The 23,599-nt window shown below is 39.7% G+C and overlaps 1 protein-coding gene across 4 annotated transcripts in view; it reads right to left on the bottom strand.

Annotated features, from left to right (window-relative positions):
* The window catches only part of STK39 (serine/threonine kinase 39), an 83,850-nt gene extending 70,172 nt beyond the window's left edge, over positions 1-13,678 (bottom strand). For 2 of the 4 annotated variants that reach the window (XM_015634544.3, XM_019007408.2), the window contains exon 1: positions 13,495-13,678. Coding sequence is in view for 2 of the 4 variants with exons in the window: in XM_015634539.3 (XP_015490025.1) it covers positions 12,989-13,109 (121 nt within the window). In the remaining 2 variants the exon portion in view is untranslated. Of the gene's footprint in view, positions 1-2,487; positions 2,671-12,988; positions 13,220-13,494 lie in introns of those variants that run through there. The other 2 variants (XM_015634539.3, XM_015634540.3) reach the window with 2 other exon arrangements.
* Positions 13,679-23,599: the final 9,921 nt, after the last annotated feature.

The following is a 23,599-nucleotide window of genomic DNA, read 5'->3' as shown; positions in this document are numbered from 1 at the left end:
GTAGCATATTTCCAGCATTGCTAAATGTGTTACAAACCAATCAGCCCTTCAAAATACTCCACAGCAGCACTGGGCTGAACTAGTCTCTTCAGTTTCGAAAGAACTAATTCTGTTGGTGGCAAAGCAATATTTTAGGTTAACAAACAGAGAACAAAGAATGTTCAATTCCTTTCGATTTCTAGATTTTACGCCACAATATCAAGACAACTTTCATTATTACTCACTTTCTTTCATATTGCTTCCACTGATTAAAACAGGTTATAAATAAGCCAAGTAAAGCTCACTTACACCTCCATACTGAACTCTAAATCTTTTTGAACTTAGCCTCTTGACAGAAAATGAGCCATTATTTCCCTTTACCTCTTCACATGACAAATACTTCAGTTCTTAAGAACCTCACAATAATCATGAAAATACAATTTACTGACAATTTCTGCCCACTTGGTGTTCTGAATTCATGCTGGGATCAAATCTCTTTCCTTATAGCTCACTTGGATACCACTTTGCTTATCCTAGCAATTATGACATAATTCACTTAAATACACTAAGTGTAACATGAAATCAATGCCCACACGTAGAACTGCTACTTCTGCATTTTCAACATTCAACAATTAATCTCTTTAATTCCTCAATGAATTTGTTTTGCAGTTGTACAGCTGAAAACATCACTATTATGGCTACAGAACCACTGGGTTACTCAATTTTAGTATTTACTTTTTGTAAGAAAATTGCTTACACAAAATCTGAGATCCAGCTAATCCTATATTACTTTTTAAAAGTAATAAAGCATAGCATAGCACTGCATAAGCAATCCAGGAAAACCTCTCCAAATATGCTATACAGATATTTCTGTGATTGCAGTGAAGTCATAAATAGCCTAAATGTTGACGTCAAGATGATTATGCATTACAGAAAAGTTCTGTGCAAGCATTAAGACAACCTGTGCTCAGGCTAAGATAAAGCAAGCTTCAGCATTAACCAGATATTGTATTCTCCAAACAGAAGGAAAAAGGCAGGGCGATTCACAATCAGCAATAAACCCCCACATGCATGAAAACAGCCACAGGAGGGAATGATCTAGCTTTCTGAGCTATTCTCTTTATTTTCTTGCTAAAATAGTTAAATAACTGGTTATAACAGATGCTTTGCCCAGGTAAATTGCAGAAAATATTTCGAGGTTTGCTATGATATAGCTCCCTGTGAAATATGCAGAACAGAATAAAATTTTCTGCCAAAAGCATGTGAAAACGGAACTACCTTCCTGAACACAAAGGGTTCTAGCATGAGAGTATAGCAAACACATGTCAATCCCAAACGAATTATTCAGGAGATAAGACAAACTGGAATAGTACAAGAAAGTAGAGAAGCTCTACCAATGCTCTGGAAAATACAAGTTTTACTTTCCTCCATCAGAGAGCTCACACACACTATACTGCAGGATCTCTTCTGAAACATCTTTCTTATCTGAAGAACAATCAGGTATCACCAACAGCCATGGTTAAAAGAATTTTAAGAGTTCTACTCTCACTGACAAAGGTATTTAAGAAATCAGTCGCTAGAAAGTGAAACCAGATATATTTAGATCTGACAAAGGTTTATTTAATAATGACTGTGTTCAGCTTTAACATGAAATATCAGTCTAAGTGATGGCTTTTTGCTTTCAGACACTTTCTTGTTACAGAGACTTCTGTCTAAAGCCATACAGAGCTCAGCTCTTGTCAGCTTGATACAATGCCATTGACACACTAAGATTAGACTGAAAAGCCCAAGGATGACCATTAGCTATGTTTGGGGCATTTAAGTAAACCTGTTACGGAAATGTCAGCATCACAGCAGTTAAGGAAAAGGAAAACTTAAACAAAAGCACTCCACTTTCAATTGGTGTTATTTTCTCCCTGATTTGACCATTAAAATAGGTGAGTCATCTAAATAAAGTTGAAAGGGAACTATCTAAGGAAACCCCATATTATAAACACTATTCAAGATTAAATTCCTTTTGCTCTGCTCCACATCTCAAATATATTCATAAGTGTTATTTATAGGTGAGAAATGTTGATATAAAAAAAATCCACAATCACCACTATTTGAGACTTTAGAGTTATCAGAGCTGGAATTTGCCTTGTGGAAATGTCAGGATAAGACTGGTGCAACCCACAGGTCCTGCTCCAGACCCCTTGCAATGTGGTTAGCATAATTAACGCCACTTCAGAAGGCAAGGAGGTATTCTCTGTAACTGAACAGGTCAGATACGTGTTCCTTTCCCCCTTATTCTCAGGCACCAAAAGTCCTGTGAACCAAGAAGGTAAACCAAACAGATTTCTCTTTCCTCTCCCTATCAGCTTCAAGATTCCTGGGAATCACGGTGTTTACTCCCTTCTGTACCAGCACTGAACATCCCAGTTCAGTCAGCAGCTGGTGACAAACCCATCACTGGGAAGCACAACAGCATACAGAACACTAGAACTGCCCATAACATCAAGCACTTACAAGTCCTGAGTAAGGAACTTGACTCGAGCTCCTGGAGGACACCAAGACCCATGATCCTTGTGGCCAGAGATGCTTCCATCATCTGCTACCCCTGAAGGCTGACTCATATCTTCCAAATCATCTTCCAGTCTACATTATGATTGTTATATTGATACATCAAACAATGTATTGGGTTTTGAACCGACCTGCAGGGGGTTCCAGTAATTGGAAATAGTAAGTTAAGTTGCATTATAAATTCTATATTACTTAGTTGATAAAAAATCCTAAATTAGGATGTAGTCAGTAAGAAATCTTCAGTTGTCATAAGTTCTTTATTGTTCTACTTATAAATTGTTCTAAATGAATTCTGTTTGTAGAAATCCTGTGCCACTCCAATCATAATTTCTGTGTTATAGTAAATATAATATCTTGTTAAGAAAATAAAGCTTAAATTTTAATTACATTTTGGTGCCTTCATCATTCTGCCAAGGATCCCTGAAAGAACCTCTCTGTTGCCTTAGTGATAAGCTTGATTATCAGATTCTCCGGAGAAAATAGATCTTATTCTCTGGTGCAGAGTGCATTTCATGCACTGCTAAAATATTCTGTTTACATATGCTAAAAGGAAGGGTGTGGGGAGAACAACCAATACACAGAAACAACTAAATAAATTCAACTTAACCAAACAAGTAAATTAGTTAAAAACTTTTAATTTCTCATAAAATGTGCTACTTAAAAGATACAATACATTAATGGGCATCAAATGAGAAATGCAAATAAAGTTTCTCTGCTCCAGTTTGCAATGCTTTCCTCAGAAGTTCCATGGCTTTCAGGTTGGCTTGAGGTATCTTAAAACCACTTCATACACCTAGTCTGCTTACACTCCCTCCACTATCATGTTTCCAATCATACGTTTCCACTATCACGTGATTATGAAGTAACAAAGTATAGCATTTAAAGAGCATAATGAACTAAAGGGTATGAAACTGAACTGAGCAGTGAGAAGTCAAGTTCTATAGCTGGAATGACCTCTCAATCACATTATTTACCATATGAGCTGCCATATTAATAAAAAAAAGTGAAACATGTTATGCGTGAGGGCAAAATAAATTATGCTCTGTTTCAATATTAATTTTACTACAATTTACAGAATGTGCAGACTAGGAATTGGGAATTCAATACCACCAAGAACAAACACGTATCACATCAGACAGCAAAGAGGGTGTTCAGCTGTACCTACCTAATGAACATCTAAAACGCCTTCACCTTCATATCAGCATATAAAGGTAACTTGTGAATTTACTAGACTTATAGACTAGAAAATACATGTGCCATTGAACAATGGCACATTACATTGGTAACATTACATGTTCATTATTTGAAGAGATTTGAAGCAGTACTTTTCTTTGGGCATAATGAAAAATAACTAGCTGTTAAACTAGCTCAAAGGACAGAGGAAGGGATGAAGAACTGAGGCACATAAGGCCTTCTCCAGTTGTGGATAAACTGGAGAAATTGAGGAAAACTTTTTTTTTTTTTACAAAAATGTTATTTTGTAATCAGATCTACCCTGGCTTCCTTCAAAAGGAATGAAAATGAATCCAACTTCACTCACACTTCAATTTTTTTAGGGAAGAACAAAAAGTACCAGTCAAAGACCTTGCAATGGGCTCTGTGGCCCACACTGCCGCTGCTCCTGTGGCACAGCCGTGCTGCACGGCCACCCCACGCTGCAGGCAGGAGGCAGCTCCTGACATACACACCTCCTGGGGCTGCCATGGGATAAGGACAAATGTGGATGTATGCTACTTCACATGAATGCACCCAACAAACCCATATTCATCCTGTATTTTCCCAACAAAAAGCATGGAAAAGAGCAAAGGATACAACTTGATTAAAAATTTCTGGATTTTATCTGACATGTTATTATCCATTCATCCTCACATGAAAAGAAACACGGATTCTGATCATTTCATTCTCCCTGTTGTTTCATCATCAATATAGAAACCATTATTCAATATGCATACAACTCTTAAAACCTGGAAACAAAAGGACACAAAAGGCAAGACCCAGGCTGAAAAATCTCCATACAATTATCGAAGAACTTGGTATCTGGTAATCTTGGTATATCTGGTATTGGTGTGGAACCAAAAGTTACCTTACCAGGGTACCATCAGAACTCCACAGAACTCCGTTATAAAAATAGGGCAAATTGAAGATTTGCTATGCTGAGTCAGATCTCCTGCCTAGAAAAAAGCTGTTAAAAAATAATTACTATTCATTTCTGAAGTAGCACTATAAACAAATTCTGGTGTTGATTTAGTCTGCATATTTTATTGTTTCTCATTTAGTTTGAAAGTAAACACTTGGAACAATTCTAATACCATGAACACAGTATTTTCCAAGTATTCCGGATGTCATCACATAGTGCATCATTCTTTTCCGAGAATGAAAAGCAGCAATCTACCAAAACAAAGGCATTATTGCTACTGTCGTGTCATAAAGATCTCTAATTAATACAGCACTGTTGAGCTGCAAATCATCTTCAGCTAGCTCTCCCCAACAAAATGTGCCTCCTAGAATCTGAGTCTACTGTGACCATACACTACAAGCAGAAAACTTGCCTATTTCTCATATATTGCTTCTCATGAAACAATGGAAGAGTTGGAGCAATATAAATACTATCATATCATTAAATTTTCATTAGCTGATTCTAATCTAATTCTAATGAGGTTCCTACTATTAGTCTGAAGTGGCCTAGAGTCTGGAAGCACAAGACACTAAGAGGAATAAATTATAAGCTTAAATTTAGTCCCTGTAATAAAATGTCTTCAAAGCAAAAACGTGAGAAGGAAAAAGCAACTTTATAATTAAATGGCTGTGTTTCTGAAACCAAGTGTGTTGCTTCTCAGAAGTCTAAAGCAATAGCTCAAGTTTATGCTCTTCTTCATATTACTCCAAAAAGACAGAAACCATGATTAACAAATACACAGTATTTTTCTGGTCGGTTAAATTAACTGTTTTTGTACCACTACCCTGAAGCAGGTATACTTGGCACACAGACATTCAACATGGATCTTGACCTTCAAGAGCTTTAAGTACATGATTCTTCTGAAAGCATGACTAGGAACACAGAAAAGCTTCAAATTTTCAGTCTGCTTCTAATTCTAATTTCTCTAAGTGCAGAGGCAAAGCTCAAAAGCTGTGTAACATAATCATTACACCAGCCTATAGGACATTCTCAAGTTTCATCTATATTTAACTTACAATCAAAATACCTCAGAGGCATTTAGACATCCACAGGAATAATTAGGCTAATAAAATGATTCAGAAATTGTTATTTGTAAAGACAAAGGATTAATGGAGACAGCTAATTTATCATATTGAAGTTTCATTGAACTATTGAGTAAAGCCACATAACTAGTCAAACATCATGAGCAAAGGACTGAAAACATTAACTCCACTAATGGCACAAACTTATTACTTCAGTTGACAAATGGAGAACACTGTTCAAACTTTTCACTGAGCTCCTCTTGCAAGCAGGCCACAGGACTCTCACGAACAGCAACACAGGAAAACTGTACCTGGGGATTGTTCAGAGGGACTCTTTAAAACCCACCTGTTGCATGATAATGTTCTTACACTCACAAGCTTCAACCATGCAAACCCTCGTGCACATCCAAAGACCTTCAAACTTAGCAAGAAACAATGAAATGTAGTAGAGCTGTCAGGATTTCATCCCACTGGAAAGGTTGTGCTATAAAAGGCAGAAATAAGGAAAAATCCACTCATTCAATACAGCTCATTATTTACATTGGGTAAGAAGTATCAACATATATTAAGTATGATTTCTTGGGGGTGGGGAGAAACTCACTTTTAATTTTCGGCACCAGAAAATGTCCTAGTGACATAATTGTTTTCCAAGTGCTGCAAGCACAGTGCTCCTCTGCAACCCCTGCTCAGCAGTATCCCAGTGACTTCAGCAAACCCAAGAAGTTAACAAGAGCAGCTAACTTAATTTGATTTTTAGGGCCCATTCTTTAAACATCAAGAATTACTATTATTACTGGAAGAAAAAAAAGCCTCTATCAACTGCTGCCTTACAGTTCCAAATTATTTTGGAAGGTCAAATGGGGGAAGAGAGAGAGAACCAAGGAAGTGCACACAAAAATTAAATATGATCTAGACAAGTAGTCACTCTATGAGCCACCCACATCTCCTTTGCATGGAGAGCTAACTGTTTCTTCTCCTGAAACCAATCAGAACAGATGTGGTTTTGTTTCCAGTTAACAAAGAAAAGCTCCATTTGATAAACAGATTCTGGTAAAAAAATAACTGGTCTAGGACCTAAGAGAAAGTGATTCTTCAGTAAAAGAAAAAAAGTAAAGCAGCTCTTAAGTTGTTTCAGAACAATATCTGACCCAATCTAAAATAGCTTTGCCAGGTCTGAACCTGGGCCCTGACATCAAAGCACAATGCTGGCAACAAGAAACAGCTCTACTCTGAAGATGCAAAGTCTTGCTGTTGTAACACTTAGAAAGGGACAAAATCATGCAGTCCCTTCAAATTTCTACAATCTCAGCAGTGGAGTGGCTCCTCTTTTAACACTCAAGAAAATCTCCTGGGGCCAGGACTTTGCAGGTTCCAGAGGTATTGGGCCTTAACTGTAAGAACTTGGATGGAAGGGAAAGGGAAAGCATAAGGAGAAGAGAGCCAAACAATAGGGAAAAAGCAGATCGGAAAAGCAGGAAAGCATATTTTCTATAAATTGCAATTACACAGCACCAGCCAGCTGCCTGATGTGTTGATATATGTTCCTTTACCCTTCCAGTTAACAAGGGAATTTTAAAACAAGGTTAATATCCTGGTTGCTTGCAATCAGAAGCAATCCAAAGGAAACTTTTTTTTTTTAAATCTTTTTCCTGACAAGTCTGAATTCCAATTGCATGAGTTAATTATGTTTTAAAATTCACTAGATTATATAACAAAGTTTGAACATTGAATCACCTAAAGTTTAACCTCCTTGAACCAATGAAATCTACAGCTATGTACAGCCATGTTTCCAATCTGTGTATTTCTAACGTATTTCCATTAAAAAAAAATAATAATAAAAAAAATAGCCAAAACAGAAGTCCCTTCCCCAACACTACCATGTGGAGACAAAGCAAATAATTAACAACTTCAAGATCTGCACAGCCTCATTAGCAGAACAGCACTGTGAATGTTCCACAAGGTGTTTTTAAATTGCACCATGTCCACCTTTACCCTGGCAACTGAATTAAAAGCCACTCCTTATTAAAATTCTAAATGGGGATTTCATATTTCCACAGTTTCTACCAATAGTTATTAGCAGACAGAAAAATCTCAACCAATTATTTCCCAAAATGTAAAATTTCATTTACAAATCTAAACTCTTCCTGTCAAGCTGCAGTTGTATTAAGTTATAACTAATATGACAAAGGCTGCATCTAATATGTGCACGTACAATATGCTTAGGCTGCTGTAGTAACTTTTAAGATTTATTGGTAAGTAATAGAATTTACTTTGGAGCAGAATTAAGATAGGCACATTTTTCTTTTTACAAAAAGTTTTGGTACAAAGACCTTAGGTAGCATTAAGTGTTACTTATCAAATTATGCAGCTTCTCATGCAAGAATTATGGAGGTTTAGCAAGAGCAAATATAAAATTTTGCCATAGCTTTAGTTGCTAGTGTAGTATTTCATTCATCCCAGCGTGATTTAATTTACAGCACATACATAAAAACTACTGCAAAAGAAAGACCTTAAAATGTTTTTTAAAAAATCCTGATTCAACACAGGGATAAAAAATTTTGGAAAATATGAATGAGACATGAACATCTGATTAACAGAACAGCAACACAGAATTGTGATTTTACCTCTAACTATAGAGAGGCTTTTCAAAACAGCATATAGCACTACTTTTCAAAACTACATATAGCATGAACATGGGTTCCTGAGGATCATGAACAGACATCACTCTGACAGTCTAAGATCTCAGATAACAACAAATATAGGCGAGTCTATTCTCTGCCAGACAAAGAGCCATTAGCAATACGTGCAGCAGGGGAGGGGGGAAAAAAAAGTAAATAACATGCCCTGGAAACGCCACCAAAGACCCCAGAGCCATTAACCAAGAGCAGTTCACAGGCTGCTTGCAATAAAAACCATAAAATCAGCAGAACAGTCTCACATGGTAACTTGTTCTGCTCAAAACCTCAACACATTTGACTTAGCAACACTGCACCTTATGAGGCAAAAAACCACAAGATATTTTTGAGCTCAAAGTTAGGAAAAAACCTAGACAAACACACAAGTTCAACTAAGGTAACTTTTTAGTGATTTGCAGCCAATATAGATAATCCGTCTCATAAAAGTAACCCTTTATTTCAGTCTAATTCTGGCTGTTTCCCAGAAAAAATAATTTTCCAAGTCAGTTGCAGCAGGAGAGAAAAATATAATTTTATAATCAAAACTAGCACCCAACCTAATCACAAGATAATCCACTGCTTCTCCATAACAGAACCCACCTTCCATCCATGCAGGAAGACAATACATTACATCTGGCAGAAAAGAATCAACTCCAAAGTAGTTTTCCAAAATAAAGTCAAAGCTACTTGATCATACATAAACAAAAAAAAAACAAAAACAAAAACAACTAAACAAAACAACAAAATACCACCCAAAATAAAACAAAGAAAACAACCAAGACTTAATGCTGCTTTGTCTCATCCAGATGATGTAGGGCTCATTACAATTTGAAAGGTAAAAAGATGATTTTAAAGAAACTGAATAAAGTGTTTGTGTTGATTACCATTTAAATGCTTGTTCTGTGAAGACTTGTATTGCTTCTGGGAAAAAACCCTCATATATATACATGACAAATTCAAAGAAATCTATTTCAGTTATTTTATTCTGAATACTTTGTTATAAAACCAAACTGTGTAAGAACACCTCTCACAGTATTGATTTTATTGTTGCTTTTTTTTAATCTAAGTCATATTCATCTTAAAAAAAAAACCAAAAAAACAACAAAATCCCTTGCATACATATTAAAATCCACTGAGCATTTTAATGCATTAAAATCTGAGAAAGAGATCTCCCAGGTCTTCACTAAATTAAATCTGGCTCTACCTTAATAGCAATTACAGTTCTTATCTCTGTAACTACTGCCAGAAGGTTGGTTGGATCCTCCTTTCCTAACAATTAGGGATCCCTTTCTAAGGTCTAAGTGCTTTTATATATGGACAGCCTGTATTAATCTGAATTAATGTAAAAATTTCCTCTTTACACTATACATTCCCAGAGAACAGTCAGAATGTTTTTCTCCCACTCCAGAAAATATAAGCATCTAGGCATTAATCGGAAGAGCCTCTTCCTTGCATCAAACCTATCAATCACAAAGCCATGCAGCAAGTCAAACGGGGAATCTGATCCAGCAGGAAACTGACCCGGCAGAAGAACTAGTTCGCTGTCAGATCAATGCGATCCTTTCAGCAGCTGCCTGTTACAGCAGATTAAATGTATCATGAAACTGCACACAAAGAGTTTACAGAGAGCTGGCCAGCCACCTAGAAAATAACGCAGACTTGGAATAACATCTCGTGAGAAGCACTCTTTAAAGCTAGTATTTTCTCCTCAGGAGACACTTGAATCTCCCAGATGAAGGATACAACTGACAGAAAATTTAAAAAAAAAAAAGGTTTTTCATTGGAAATCCATAACATGTGGCCTTGGTTTTCAACAAAGCATGTGGCTAGACACAAATGAGCAATAAGAAAAGTTCATGTTCTCATAGAGAAGAACAGAACTTCTCGAGCTGCTAAATCCAAGGGATGGAGATGGCCCACAAGACTAACAATTACTTTCATTTCATAATCCCCCACCGGAACTTTTAAACATTCCTAAAACAGCCATTCCTGCGTCTCTGTTTTAGTTACCAAAGAATCTAAAGTCTATTCTGTCGGGAAGCATTGTGATAAACCATGATGGTGTACCTTTCCTCCTGCAAAGCCCACAGTGGTGCTTCACTACATGGTTATTTTTCCCATTGGGAAAGGGCTACTGCAACTGAACTCAACTCACACTACCTAGCTCCTCAGGGAGAAGTGTGCAGTACTTCCCAGAGGTGATCAGCTCTGCTTCAGCAAGTGCTAACTACTCCTGTTCACAACGCAATTAACCCTGGCATAGAGCATGCAAAGGGTTGCTGCTGAACCAAGTTCAGACTGTGTCATTCTCTCCTCCCTCAGATATAAAAAAGATTATTTAAGAGTCCCTTACCATGTTCATTAAAACCAACAATATTCATCCTACAGCTCCAGAATTGTGTTAGCATGTGGTCAAACACATGGAATTTACAGGAACCTTGGTTTGCTTGGGTTTTTTTTAGAAAGTGGGGTGGGGCGTGTTCAGTTGGGTTTTTTTGCTATTTTTAATAGTATCCAGACTAAATTTAATCTCATAGTGAGTCTCCTGTAAATTAAGAGAACAAATAAAAGGTGTTGATGAAAAAATACATATTTGACTAAGCACAAGATTTTGTAGTCAAGTGGTACAAAATATATGTCAGCAACTTTGAAAGAAAGTCATAGAAGAAGCCTAAGTTTAGAGAAATTACGGCAGGCAATTTCAATGTGTCCAAGAATCTGATTCAATATACACTGACCTCAATTTATTCCCTAGGCATTCAGTTAAATAACATCAATATTTAGAAGCACCCATAGGTAACTAGCAAAAAAGTTTCTCTACAGATCAGTATCTGCTAGTCCAACATAGTATCCACTTGTTCAATGGATGCATATAAATATATATTAGCAGTTAGGATTACAGTTTACATATCAAAAGATACAAGCTTTTAAGTGGAAAGAATAAAGTGGAAAGGAGTTTCTAAAGGAAATTTTCACGCAGGCATTCCACAGGTCCTGTAACAGAAAACAACAATTATTTAAGTAACTCATATGACTCATATTACACCCTAGACAAGGATTAATCCAACACCTTTCAGGCCTTTTTCGCCTTAGAAGAGGGATCTACTCCTCAGCAAAGATACACAACAAAGATTCACTTCCACTTGGCTAAGTTTGATCCATTCCCCAGACTGAGGAAGACAAAGTTGTCTGTCCAGTAAACCCATACTTTTGGGGGGCCTCCACAGGCAACACTGGCTCAATACCAAACCAAGTCAGCCACCTCCAGGGACCTGAACACCTGGACCCTCCTCACTCCTTAGTCCCTATTCACAGCCTGGAAGTACACACAAAAACACAAAGGTACCTGGGTCAACAAAAAGCCATCCCATTTTAAGGAGTACTTTTCTCAACTATTTTGTTTCTGTTTTATTTTTTGTGGAAAATAAAAAAGCTTAATGACAAAGCTGAGTAGACGCAACTTCCAGATCAAAAACATGCAGTTCTGGCTGTCATCAGCCTGACAACAATTAGCAGTTAGTATAATACTGAAGATAATCAACAGCATCAGCAGGCAAGTCACCTGGACTTTTCTCACTTAAATGGCCTTATTTGTAAGAAACAGCAATCAGAGCTGGTCTTTGCCATTTGCAGTATTTGCTAGAAGTTTAAAATGTTACATACAAATAAAAGCAAGTTTTCCCAAAGTAGATCATTAGCAACAAGCAGCATATAGGCCAAGAAACGAAAAACTTTCCATCGCACATACTTTCAACATCAGTCAGCATTTCACAAAGCAAAACTCAAAATAACCTTATCCAAATAAAGGGAATGGACACTGAACACTTCTGATGTGCATTAGTTGAGCACACGGACAAAATGCTGAAGCACACAACCAAGAAAGTCCTCTTCCTACAGAGATATGGGAGGGGGCCAGCAGGCGGGTTAAATTTCACATGGAAAACCGGGTCAAAAGCAGATTGGCTGGGGTGAAAACGAAGCTGGCCTTACGTGTCACCGACGGGCATAGGGCCGAGGGACACAAGGAGATGCAAGCAAGATGAAACAGCGAGGGAGAAGAGGAAATAGTTTAAATATATATACGTATATATGTATATATACTGATTAAGAGAGAGTCGTCACGTGAGCAGCAGATCTACGGGTGAGATTTACCTCCCCCATGAAAGCACCGGAAAAAATGCAGACTAATCTAAGCGGATGCACGCACATGTGCGCATCCACGGACACACACAGCCTAGACACACAAAGCACACAGAGCGCATCAGAGGAGTTGCCGGGGTCCCGGTGCAAAGCAGCAGGTCAAGGCTGGAGTGACGATGCACCGCAGGACAGCGGCACCTCCACCGAGGCGCGCCGGGCGGGGCGCGGCGGGTTCCAGCAGGAGCCGCCGCCCCCCGGGGCCGCCCGCTGCCGGGCGGATAAAGTTTGCAGCAGCCGCCGCTGCAGTGCCGGGTGCGTCCGCCGCAGTGAGCGAGCCCTGCCTGCGGGAGAGCGAGCGCCGGTAGGCCCGGAGCCGGCCGCGGCATCCCTGCCTTCCTTCCTTCCCCGCCCCGCCGCGCCCCCGCTCCACTGACCGATCACCTCCTGCAGCTCGTAGGCGTCCCTGCAGATGGGCCAGCCGGCGGCCGGGGCTGCGGGCGCGGGCGCCGGCTGGGGCTGCTGGACGTGGACCGGCGACTCGCCCTGCTCCGCCATGATGCTGCCGGAGCGCCCAGGCACCCGACGACCTTCTCCAAACTTCCCCTCCAGCAACACCTTTCAGCCGCGCTCTGCCTCCCGCCCGCCCTGTCCGCGCAGCCGGCCGCCCGCCCGGCGGAGGGAGGAGGCAGGGCACCGAGGGGGAGGAGGCAGAGGCGGGCGGCGCCGCCGGCCCCGGCCGCTCGCCCCGCGCCGCAGCGGAGAGTCGGAGCCCGAGCTCGGTGCCTGGGCCCGGCGGCCCCGGGCGGTGTCGGCAGAGCGAGGCGCTGCCCCCTGACGCGCCCCTGCCCGAGGGAGAGGCGCGGGCGCTCTGGCGGGGGCGCCCCGCGGGAGCGGCCCCGCGCACTCCGGTGCTCGCCTTCCCCAGCGCTTCGCAACCTACCTGCGTGCTGGAGGCAGCTCTGGCCATCGCCCTTCCCCGCTCAGCCCGCGGCTCGCTGGGATGCTCTGTGTGTCTGAAAGCACTGCGTGGTCCCGCTCAGGGCTGAGCGTGTGCAGGCCACGGCCGTGCCGGCGGAGTGCCGGACCCGCCAGGGCCGAGCGCGGGGCCGGGCAGGACTGCAGGGAGGGAAGCCGCGGCTAAAGCACCTGTTAGGCATAGCAGGCTGCTCTGGAGCACACTCAAAAATAAGAGTCACTGCTGAGAGCGCTGCTGCTGCAACATGACCTGAATCCGAATTTGAGGACGTGGAGGAAGCATTTGCTTCCATCAGTGATCGTGCTGCGGTCCTGCAGTGTTTAAATCACCATATGACGAGTAGCCCTCTCCAGGACGCGTAGGACAGCTGCACCTTGTCACTTCAGTGCGGACACCGCCTCAGCTCCTGCCACCGAGGACTGAGGACAGTTGAAAATGCTCCCCTTGGCTAACCAGAACCGTGATTTAAACGAATAAGAATCTTGATTAGACATCTCTAGTGTTTCCCATTACACAGTGCAAGGTTAAAAAAGAAACCTTGGAATTAAATGAAACTCTACTGTTAACAGTAGTATGAATTTTTTCTTCTACACTTTTACTAGTGTCAAGTGTTCAATGATATAATCAGGATTTTATTCACTGTGAAGTAATTCAGAAAATAGTTACTTGTGTAGTCTACAGTCTCACTCCTACTTTAAGTGCTTTGCATTTTAAGATTTATGGAGCTCTGAGAAGAAGAGTGGTAGTGTAAGATTTCCATATAGTTCAAAACTGTACTTCCTGCTACAGAATGAATTTAAGGTAATTAGAACTAATACACTATGCTAGCAGGAAAGCTATAGCACTGTCTAAAAGAAGGGAACCTCGCAAATTGTTAGAAGTATGTGAAGTGTGATTTAAAGTCAATAAAAGTTACATGTAACAGCTAACACCTGTTAGCTACTTTGTTCACTTCAGGATAATACCCTTTTACTGATTTTTTTTCGTGTGTGGTCAATTCAGAGAGGACTCATGAAGGTTATTCCAAGAAAGAAAGTTGATTCTATTTCGTTGTGTTGGTGAGAAAGCTGAAGGAAGTCCTAACCACTGTTTAATGATTCATCAGGTGTATCAGCAACTTGCAAATATTTTGTGCGCTGCACTTCCATTTTCTCACAAGCAACAGTTTAGCTCAGAATAGAGACTTCTAGCAGTAGACTAAAAATATTGCATATTTTGTGCTAAGCTAATGATTCCTCTCAATCTCATTTTTAAAAGCTATATAATTGAAGTATTTTCCTGTATACAAATTAGAAATTATTTGCAACAAAACTAAAGGTCAGCAAGACTTGGAAGAGGAAGTATTAAATTGTCATTCAGCATTAAGCTTAATGCCAAGACCTTTCTGCCAGGAATAACATTTTAAAAAAAGAAAAAAAAAGTAAAAGATCAACAGCACAGGCCAAATCAATCAGCAGAGAAAATGGGTTACTCACTATTGATGGAAAACAGCCAGCTTCTCCATCTGTACTCAGTAGCTGGGAGGAGAGGACGTTGGAGGTGGTTAGTTTCTGAGCCATGAATTTCTGTGATGCTACTGCCATATCACTCTTTAAACTGCTGGTTAACATCTGATACCATTATAGTTATTTTTGTCCTGATTATTGCCCCAATTTGCCCAACTAATCCCTACAATTTTGGGAATTTCTGGAGTGCACCTGCACTCGGTAATTCGTTGAAATGAGCAGCTTCTACAGGGGGACTCTTCCCGGATAGCAATTTGATAAGAAGTCGGAGCCGTGGGCAGCGTTCAGGGTACAGCTCGGGAGGTCTCGCCGGGCCGGGGTTCTGGAGCCGGGGTTCGGGAGCCGGGGTTCGGGAGCCGGGGGCCGCTCGCCCCCTGCTGCAGGCAGCGGGAAGGGCCTCGCTTGCCGGACTCGGCCGCGTCCGCCGCGCTGGCAGCGCCCTTTTGCGCAAGGCTTCCCGGGCTCTGGAAAGAATAGCAGCCCGCCGGTTTTGGAAGTTCCAGAGAAACTGATAGGACTGATGTAAAAATCACTGCTCTCCGAATTGATGGCATTTCAGAATGGTCCAGTCTGAATGTAATTTGGTCTTTCTGAGTGCCCGAAGACATAGAATTCCATGAGATTGTCTGGGTCACTGAGTGCAATGGTCAAATGATTGATTCCAAAGTGAATAAAGGGTTTACACCGCCAGATTACAATCAAAACTGGCATTATTTAAAACCACATAGGCCAGCATGGAAGAAGAGTCAAGCCACACTGAGACCTTTTCAAAGTTCCCCACAGTACCCTCTGCAAATGGGACAAAAAGGTGTTCAGACCAAAATAACTCAGGCTCCTTTTCTAGGTTTGCAGAATTTAGGCAAGATAACATTGGTGCTTACAATGACATTGCAGACCAGCTAATTAATTTCAAATGTAAAATTACCTATATGAAATCAAAGACAAGCATAAGGACTGGGGTTTATAAGCAATGGTATGTATTCTAGTAGCATAGACAAGACAGCATCCATCCAAACTAATTTTTTTTTTTCTGAATAGAAAGGCAGAAGATGTAACCAAAACTGCAATATAACCTACCACAGACTAACCCAGAGAGAGAAGAAACTCTTCTCTCTAGTCACTTAGTCTACCTCAAAGAAATGAGGAAAGTAAAACCATCCTCTCTTCCAAAAATTAAAAATGCAGTTATGACTATCACATACAGCAGCACAGGTCTCTACAATTATATAGGTAAGGTTCAAAAGCCTCTAATTTGGTGGCACTGAGGGATGGCTGTGCTTCAAAACAATGTCATGAGATATGAAGGCTGATGCAACAGCAGCTGGTGCTGATGGGAGCAGACTAAATACTTTCAACCTCCCTTTCTCCTCTAGTGAATGCACAGTTAAATAGGTAATATGCCCATTATTGTTACTAGGATGCTTTCTTTCATCAAAGCTTGCAGCTTAGGTTAGTTTCTGCTCATAGAGAGCACATGACTATCTTCTTGGCAATTCACATTACAAAATGCATTGTACTTAATACAGGATCATTTGGGTTAGAAAAGACCTCTTGAGATCATCCAGTCCAACCCTGCCCCAACCAAGACAGAGTCACCTAGAGTAAGTTACACAGGAATGTGCCCAGTGGGTTTCAAATGTCTCCAGAGAAAGAGACTTCACAGCCTCCCTGGGCAGTGTGTTCCAGTGCTCTGCAATACCTAATGTAAAGTTCTTCCTCATGTTGAGATGGAAACAGTGGAACATTTACACTTAAAAGCCTTCAATTCCAGTGGCACTGTCAGCTGAGTTCTTACTAAGTTTCACTGAAGTTAATGTCCATTAAAGCATAGTGACCTTACAAAATAAGCCATTTCTATTTTTTTCCTGCGTTGAAGGCCTTCATGACTTCATCACTTTTATTTCCCTCCATCCCCCTGCCTGCCTTGTAAACCTTTGCAAGCTGTTCCACTCAGCAGATTAGTCCTTTTAAGATCCTAGGAAAAAGCTGTGTTCTGGATATTAATGACTACTGAGCCAATAACCACTAAGCTAAAGTTTGTTGCTATATAGTCAAATGGGCCTTTTAATTATTTACTTATAATTAAAGTAAAGCTGTTACTGGTCTTTGCAAAAAGCTTTTTTAGGTATTTTTTGTTAACCTGGTTTTCAGGCCACAGTTAGAGGAGATGCTCACATCTTTGTCTCAACCTGTTTGAAAGTGAGGAGCTCTGACAGGCATACTGAAGGCATAACTTAAAAAGAATAACAGAGTCTGGGTGAGCTTCTCTGCAGAGCAGGAGAGCAGATGCAGCCTCAGTGTTATCAGAGCTTGTTTCTCAATGTCACAGCTGGCTTTGCACACTGGGAACCCCTGTTACAGCAGCTAAGCCTTCACATCCACCCATCCAGCTTTTCAAACAAGGCCATGGGAACACATTGTGCTATTAACTTGCTCTTGCTGCCAAACCACTCAAAACATTAAAATCACCAGCTAAATATTACTAGCTCATTCCAGCACCATGAGCCCCAGTGCCTAATTACCTAAATCATGATGGCCCATCAATCATTATACATTTCAAACATTCAAAATTCAGAGTTTTGCACACATTTAGAATATTTACATGCTAGCCATTCATGTATTGGAAACAATAGGAACCTGCAGGAATCACAATCTCCACTATGATTATTTGAATGAGTTTAGGATACAGGCACCATGAAAATGACAGTGAGCCAAATATTATTGCTGCTTTTGAACTACAGCTTAATATAATTAAGATGATGTGGAGGTGTTGGGATTACTGAAGCTTTCAGCAGGAATAAACTCTCCATAGCTGTGAATTAATAAAATTCAAATATATAAAAGAATTGATCTAGGAACTTCTATGGCTTTCATCACTGTAGGATATGCACATCTCATGCATATTAATAAATTAATCTTCACATACAAAAAGACTGGGAAATATAATTACCTCAATTTCACAAGTGGAAACATAAAAAGATTAAGGGATTTGCTAAAGGTCATAAAAGAACTCTGTAGCAAAACTGGGAATGTAATAGGTATTTTCTAAGGATGAGATTTCCCACAGCCTCACAAGATCAGGGATCTAATCTGGTTGACAGCTAGTTCCTGGTTTGGTTCATCTGAAAACATTGGCTAGTCACTGGTTAGCCAAACAAGCAATAGACAGGATAAACAAGGGAGAACTGGGAAAAATGTGGCCAAGAGCTGGGAATAGGAAATGCCACCATTTAAGCAGGATCACAGTTTTAGCTTTGTTAGATGGTCACAGAATGACCAAAACAATATCTTAATTACAAAAGGCTATTCATTATTCCAGTAAATGACCTAGCCTTTGTTCATTTTTACAGTATGAGGGAAGAAACAGTTCATATTTTACTGGAAAGCTACAAGCTTCAACGCAGCAGTGTTTATAATGTGCTTTAGTTCTTGGGATTTAAACATTTCTAAAGGTTTTTCTTTTAGTTTTGGGGATGTAAGTTGAAATAATTTTGTAATCTAAGTGCCATAAGTGTGCCAGTATATGAAACTCAAACATTAAACGAACAACTGTGAATACATTTAGATTTTCTTTTTCCTGGGAAAATTTGGGGTCTGATGAGAAGTGCTTCCTGGGAAATCAAAAGACACTTAAAACCAAAATATTTGGTTGCTCATATTTCATAATTTCTCTCTAACATTAGGATTTACAAATGAGAAATGAAATTGTCCAATGCTGCCAGATAAATTTCCCCTCAAGTAAGTCAATAAGATTCCCAGTCAAACTTGAGCATTATAAAAAGCTCTGGCTCCTATCTCTCAGGGCAGCTTGCTTGGCTTTTACAGGCTTTTACTGGCAGAGCTCCTCAGTCTGTGTCATCCTTGAGGAAGAAAGGTGTTTAATGAAGAGCTTCTGCTTGAGCAGATCGTGTCAGGGAGGAACAAGGGCTGCTCTGTGGAGGGCAGGGGAGCTGGGAGCCACAAGTACCAATGAGGCAGCAGGGCCAGCAGCCACACCAAGCATGAGACATCCTGTCAGGAGCCTGGACAGGCCCAGGGGTGGCTGCCAGAGTCAGCTAACAGTCCAGTGACTGCCAGGTGAGTCTGGGACAGGGCAGGTCCAGGCTGCAGCTAGAGAGGTCAGCTGGCAAGGCAAGGTCAAGATCATCAGGATGCAAGACTGGGCTCTACTACAGTGGAAGTAGGTTCAGGCAAGGACCAAGCATAGCCACAGCATTGCTCAGGCAAGAACCACAGACAAAGGTCTGAGCTTGAGCACAGCAGAGGACCCAGGCAAGGCTTCTCATGACTCTGTCTTGCAACTTGGTTGTTTTCACAGCACCTTGGTCTGAGGTTACAGAGCATCACCATGTCTCAATTGGCCTTGACTACAGACAGTAAAACTGTAGGTGTAGGGAAAGAGGTTACAAATCCAGCTGGTGTGCTCAGAGCCCTGGCAACATAGGCTTAGCATCAAGAATTCTCGAGTGTTTCTCTTGTTAAGAGTGTTTGCCATACCCACTATTAATTTCCAAAGTCGTGTGATAGATCAAAAGTACTCTCAGTGTAGCTTCGGATTTTAATTCAGAAAATTGTCTATTGCTCCAGTTCCCTCTACTCTAAAAAAGTGATGTGTGTCAGCTAAACCTCATAAAGCTTCCTGGATTAAGACAAGCTATGGAATAATGTTTGAAATAAAACCCCAGCAACATGGAGTAAATCCAGCAAATGAGTAGCCTCTACTCTAGGAAGATTAAAATACCAGTTAAGGCACTAAAAATAGAACACAAACTCAAGAAAAGTCTCTCTTCCTCAAAACAGTAAGGTGCTTTAAAATTCCTAAGCACTTCTTTCTCTCCTCTCTGTATCTTCTAGAATGCTCACAGTATTAAAAAACCCCAAACATTTGTTCACTCAAGAATTTAGATGTTAGTCTTCTTTTAAAGACCTTTAACAATTGCTTTGGATCTTGCATAATTTCTGTCATTCAGAAAGAGAATTTAAATGTAGAATTATAAATAACATTTTTTTCTAACACATCCCTTATTGTTTTTATGATTTCTTTAAAAATCTAATTTATCCAAGAATAACAGAAACCTAAACTAATCAACATTATGTTTTTAATAGATGAGAAACAGGAATTAGGCAGTTTAGGCATTTTTTAAAGTTTTACTGGTGTATCATTAAAATATACAAAGTACACTCAACAGACATCATTATTCACAAATGATGTACCCATAAAAGCCTTACTTTTAGTATATACCACTAGGTATAGAATTCCAAGACAGAACTCTTGATTTTGTTTCCTGCTTTACCAATATTAGAATCAACTGCACAAATATCAGCTACTCTAGTTTAAGCAGGTTTTGCTGTTACATCTTGTAATGCATCCCCTGCAATACAGCAAAGTCCACACTCTGACCTGACATTCTGGCCAGTACAATTGTACCTACAAAACTTGATATAGCTGCAGAAGTCACATTTTGATTAGTTCTGTTTATTGTGCTTGTGTAAGGATGCTTATTGTATTGATACAAAAGCCTGATTTTGCCATTATTCTAAAAAACACAGTAGGAAATAAGCGCCAGTAAAATGCAAATTATCTCTGTTGATAACCATGTCCTAGCACAGGCACAGCTTTTTTTTAACCAGTGGTTACACCACTATCACATGGCTTAGGGCTGCTATGAAGGTACTCACTGATACAGGTACCACCACTTAGCCAGAGCATCAGCTGGAGCGGTGCAGTTCAGGGATGTGATCTTTGTGTGGCACCAGAGAGAGCTGTATGGGAAGTGGCTGCTACAAGCCAGGGCAGCAGGCACAGCTCGCTCTGGGATGTGTAAACTCCAGGGAGAATATTGAGGGGTAACAACCAAAAGGCAAGACAGGTTTTTGATGGGAAGAACAGGGTATCCGAAAGCCCTGGTACAATTGAAAATCTAGATAATGATCTTCAGAGATCCCTTCCAATCCTAATAATTCTGTGGTTCTCTGAATCTGTGATCCAGCAGTACAAACGACAATAGGAAGGTATTTAACAGAGTTTTCATCTGAATCTGTACTGTTAGTGTGGAAAAAAAACCACAGCAAACCAAAAAACTCTTGGGGTATCAGCTCATTTCCCACAGCAGCTAAAAATTTTTCAACACATTATCCACTTCAGACACCATTTACTTAGAGTAAGTTTACTATGAATTTTTTTACAAAGATTTGAGTAGTGTATAACACATATATTAGAAATGTACCTGTGCTATATCTTATAACCAAAGGAAAGAGAAACTCTAAGGAAATATGCAACCTGTCTAAGCTGTGTGTCTTTATGAACTTATCCTGTTTTTTTACAGTTGACTGGGTTGTGGCTGGAAGTGTTAACAGAAACATCATTCCCAATCTTTCAATAGTTCAGAATCTTGGTTAGCCTGTTGACATGCTGAGACAACTGAAGTTCTCCACTCTAGGAAGAAATCTGCAGAGGGTGGAAAACATGGCATTGAGAACCAGCACAGTCCTGGGGGAGGAAAGGTGCTCTAAATCCAGGTGTCAGAGCTATAAAGTAAGATTGGCAGGTAGTTTAAACAGTAGCATTAAATGTCCTAAAAAGCCCTTAAAGCCTTTGCTTCCATGAGTGGAGGAGAGTAAAATGCAGATAAATAATTATTAGATTAAAAAACCAAAAAAACAAAACAAAAAAACCAATAGAAAACTAACTTGAACAAAATGTGGGCTATGATTGTCAAAAAATAAGATTCTTAAGGACAAACCTTACAAAGTTAAAGCCATTAGCACAAACTGGGAGGGGGGGTGTGAGCTCCACTTAACAGTTCTGGAGCAAGATCTTACTCATAGTATTTTTTAAATTTTTTTAAGACAGCAGAGGGCCGACCTTTAAGATAAAGATGTATTAAAAATTAGAGGCTATGTGTGGATTTAAAAAGCAAACAAACTATGTCACAACACAAGTTCAGTGGAGACAAGAGTATTTCTTCAAGACAAAAAAAAAGCCGTGGGTAAAATCTTTTATAGAACTGCCTGTGTTGATGGCGAAAATATACAATAGCCTCAACTTTCTGGAACAGATATGTTAAAGGAGTATCTCACTTAAGCAGCTGATCGACTGAGTCAGACATTTTTTAGCTACATAAATACTCTCAGGTGCAGTTTGTGTGGCACAAGTTTGGACAGATCACAGTAAAGTGGATCGTCTTTACCCCTTAATTTAGTAGATTGCTCCAAGTCCCTTGGAAGTAACACTATCCCTATGGAAAATGATTGCAGGGAAAGTGTCATTTTCAGTTTCATTGATGCCATATCCTGCTATTTAATAGCACAAAGTATAATTTGACAGTTCTAACAATGACTCTTTGGCAGTAACCTGCAGACATTTTTGATAGAAAACTCACAACTATAATATTTATAATGGAGGAAGCTGAAGGCACAAGAAGAGACAGGAAAAGGTATTAGAGATGACAGATAAGGTAATCTCCAATCAGACAAAGGGAAAGGGAACACATGGCACCTTACTCAGCTCCCAGGAAGGTGTGAGATCAAACACATACAAAATGAGATGTAAGAATAATGGCTTGCTGCAGAACTGAGGCAAGACCACCAAATCTCCTGATACAAAACAAGCAGAACAAACGGATTTTCTGTATCAGTAGTGGCAGTGGTATTTCAGCTGAGAATCACTGTCATTTTAAAGTTGTTAGCCATCTAAATAGACTCCATTTATCACATTAAAATTTTAAAATATTCATGTATTTTTAAATCTGCCCAGAAAGAAATATAAAGCCTTAAAAATAGCTAAGAACTTTCCTATGGTCTTTTACACCACCCCAACTGAAGGCAAGAAACTCCTCTCTCTGCCACAAGCTTTTTAGCAAGCAGATGTTTGAATGTATTCCAAGAATGTATTAATACCGTGGTTAAGGAAGGCTCAATGGGTTTTGTATCTGCTTTTAAATCTGATAGTTTTTCTCTAATAGGCGGAAACATGGTAGCCTTTAATAATGGCAAAATAAATTAATATTTCTTTTTCTGCCTTGTCAAACAAAGAATAAAATATGAGTTTGGTTTTGTTAATGCTTCCAAGTCTCCTAGCAAGTGACAATACATAAAGGGTTTTTTGTAGTCTCCCATTTAAAGGGACAAGTTTATGTTGTCTCTTTGATGTACTTCTGAAGTTATGTATTAATGTATTTTGTTGCTTGAGACACTACAACATGTAAACTCAAAATATGCAGGAGTTATAACATTTGCAAGAATTCTCTATTGTGCAGCAGTAAAATGCTACTGTTTTTAATAAAATAAACAACACAAAAGCTTTCACACAAATTGTGTGAATATTTATTGATATTCCCTGACAAGTTATGCAGCACAAATGCTATATTGAACAATTAGAAGAAGAGCGTATTAAGAAAATATGTTTACTTTTTAGATTCAAATCTTGTCCTCCAAATTTCTTAAATCAAATAATGAAGAATTACACTTTTAATTAGTGCCTTAGATTCTGGGCTGTAAAGTAAAAAAAAAAAAAAAAAAAAAAAAAATACAGACAGATTTCCCATTAGAGATGAAAAAAGTCA

Source organism: Parus major, chromosome 7 (assembly GCF_001522545.3).
Source record: "Parus major isolate Abel chromosome 7, Parus_major1.1, whole genome shotgun sequence".
In the NCBI taxonomy this organism is placed as follows: domain Eukaryota; kingdom Metazoa; phylum Chordata; class Aves; order Passeriformes; family Paridae; genus Parus; species Parus major.
Note: the sequence above shows the minus strand (reverse complement) of the source record. Positions and strands in the feature narration are given on the sequence as shown.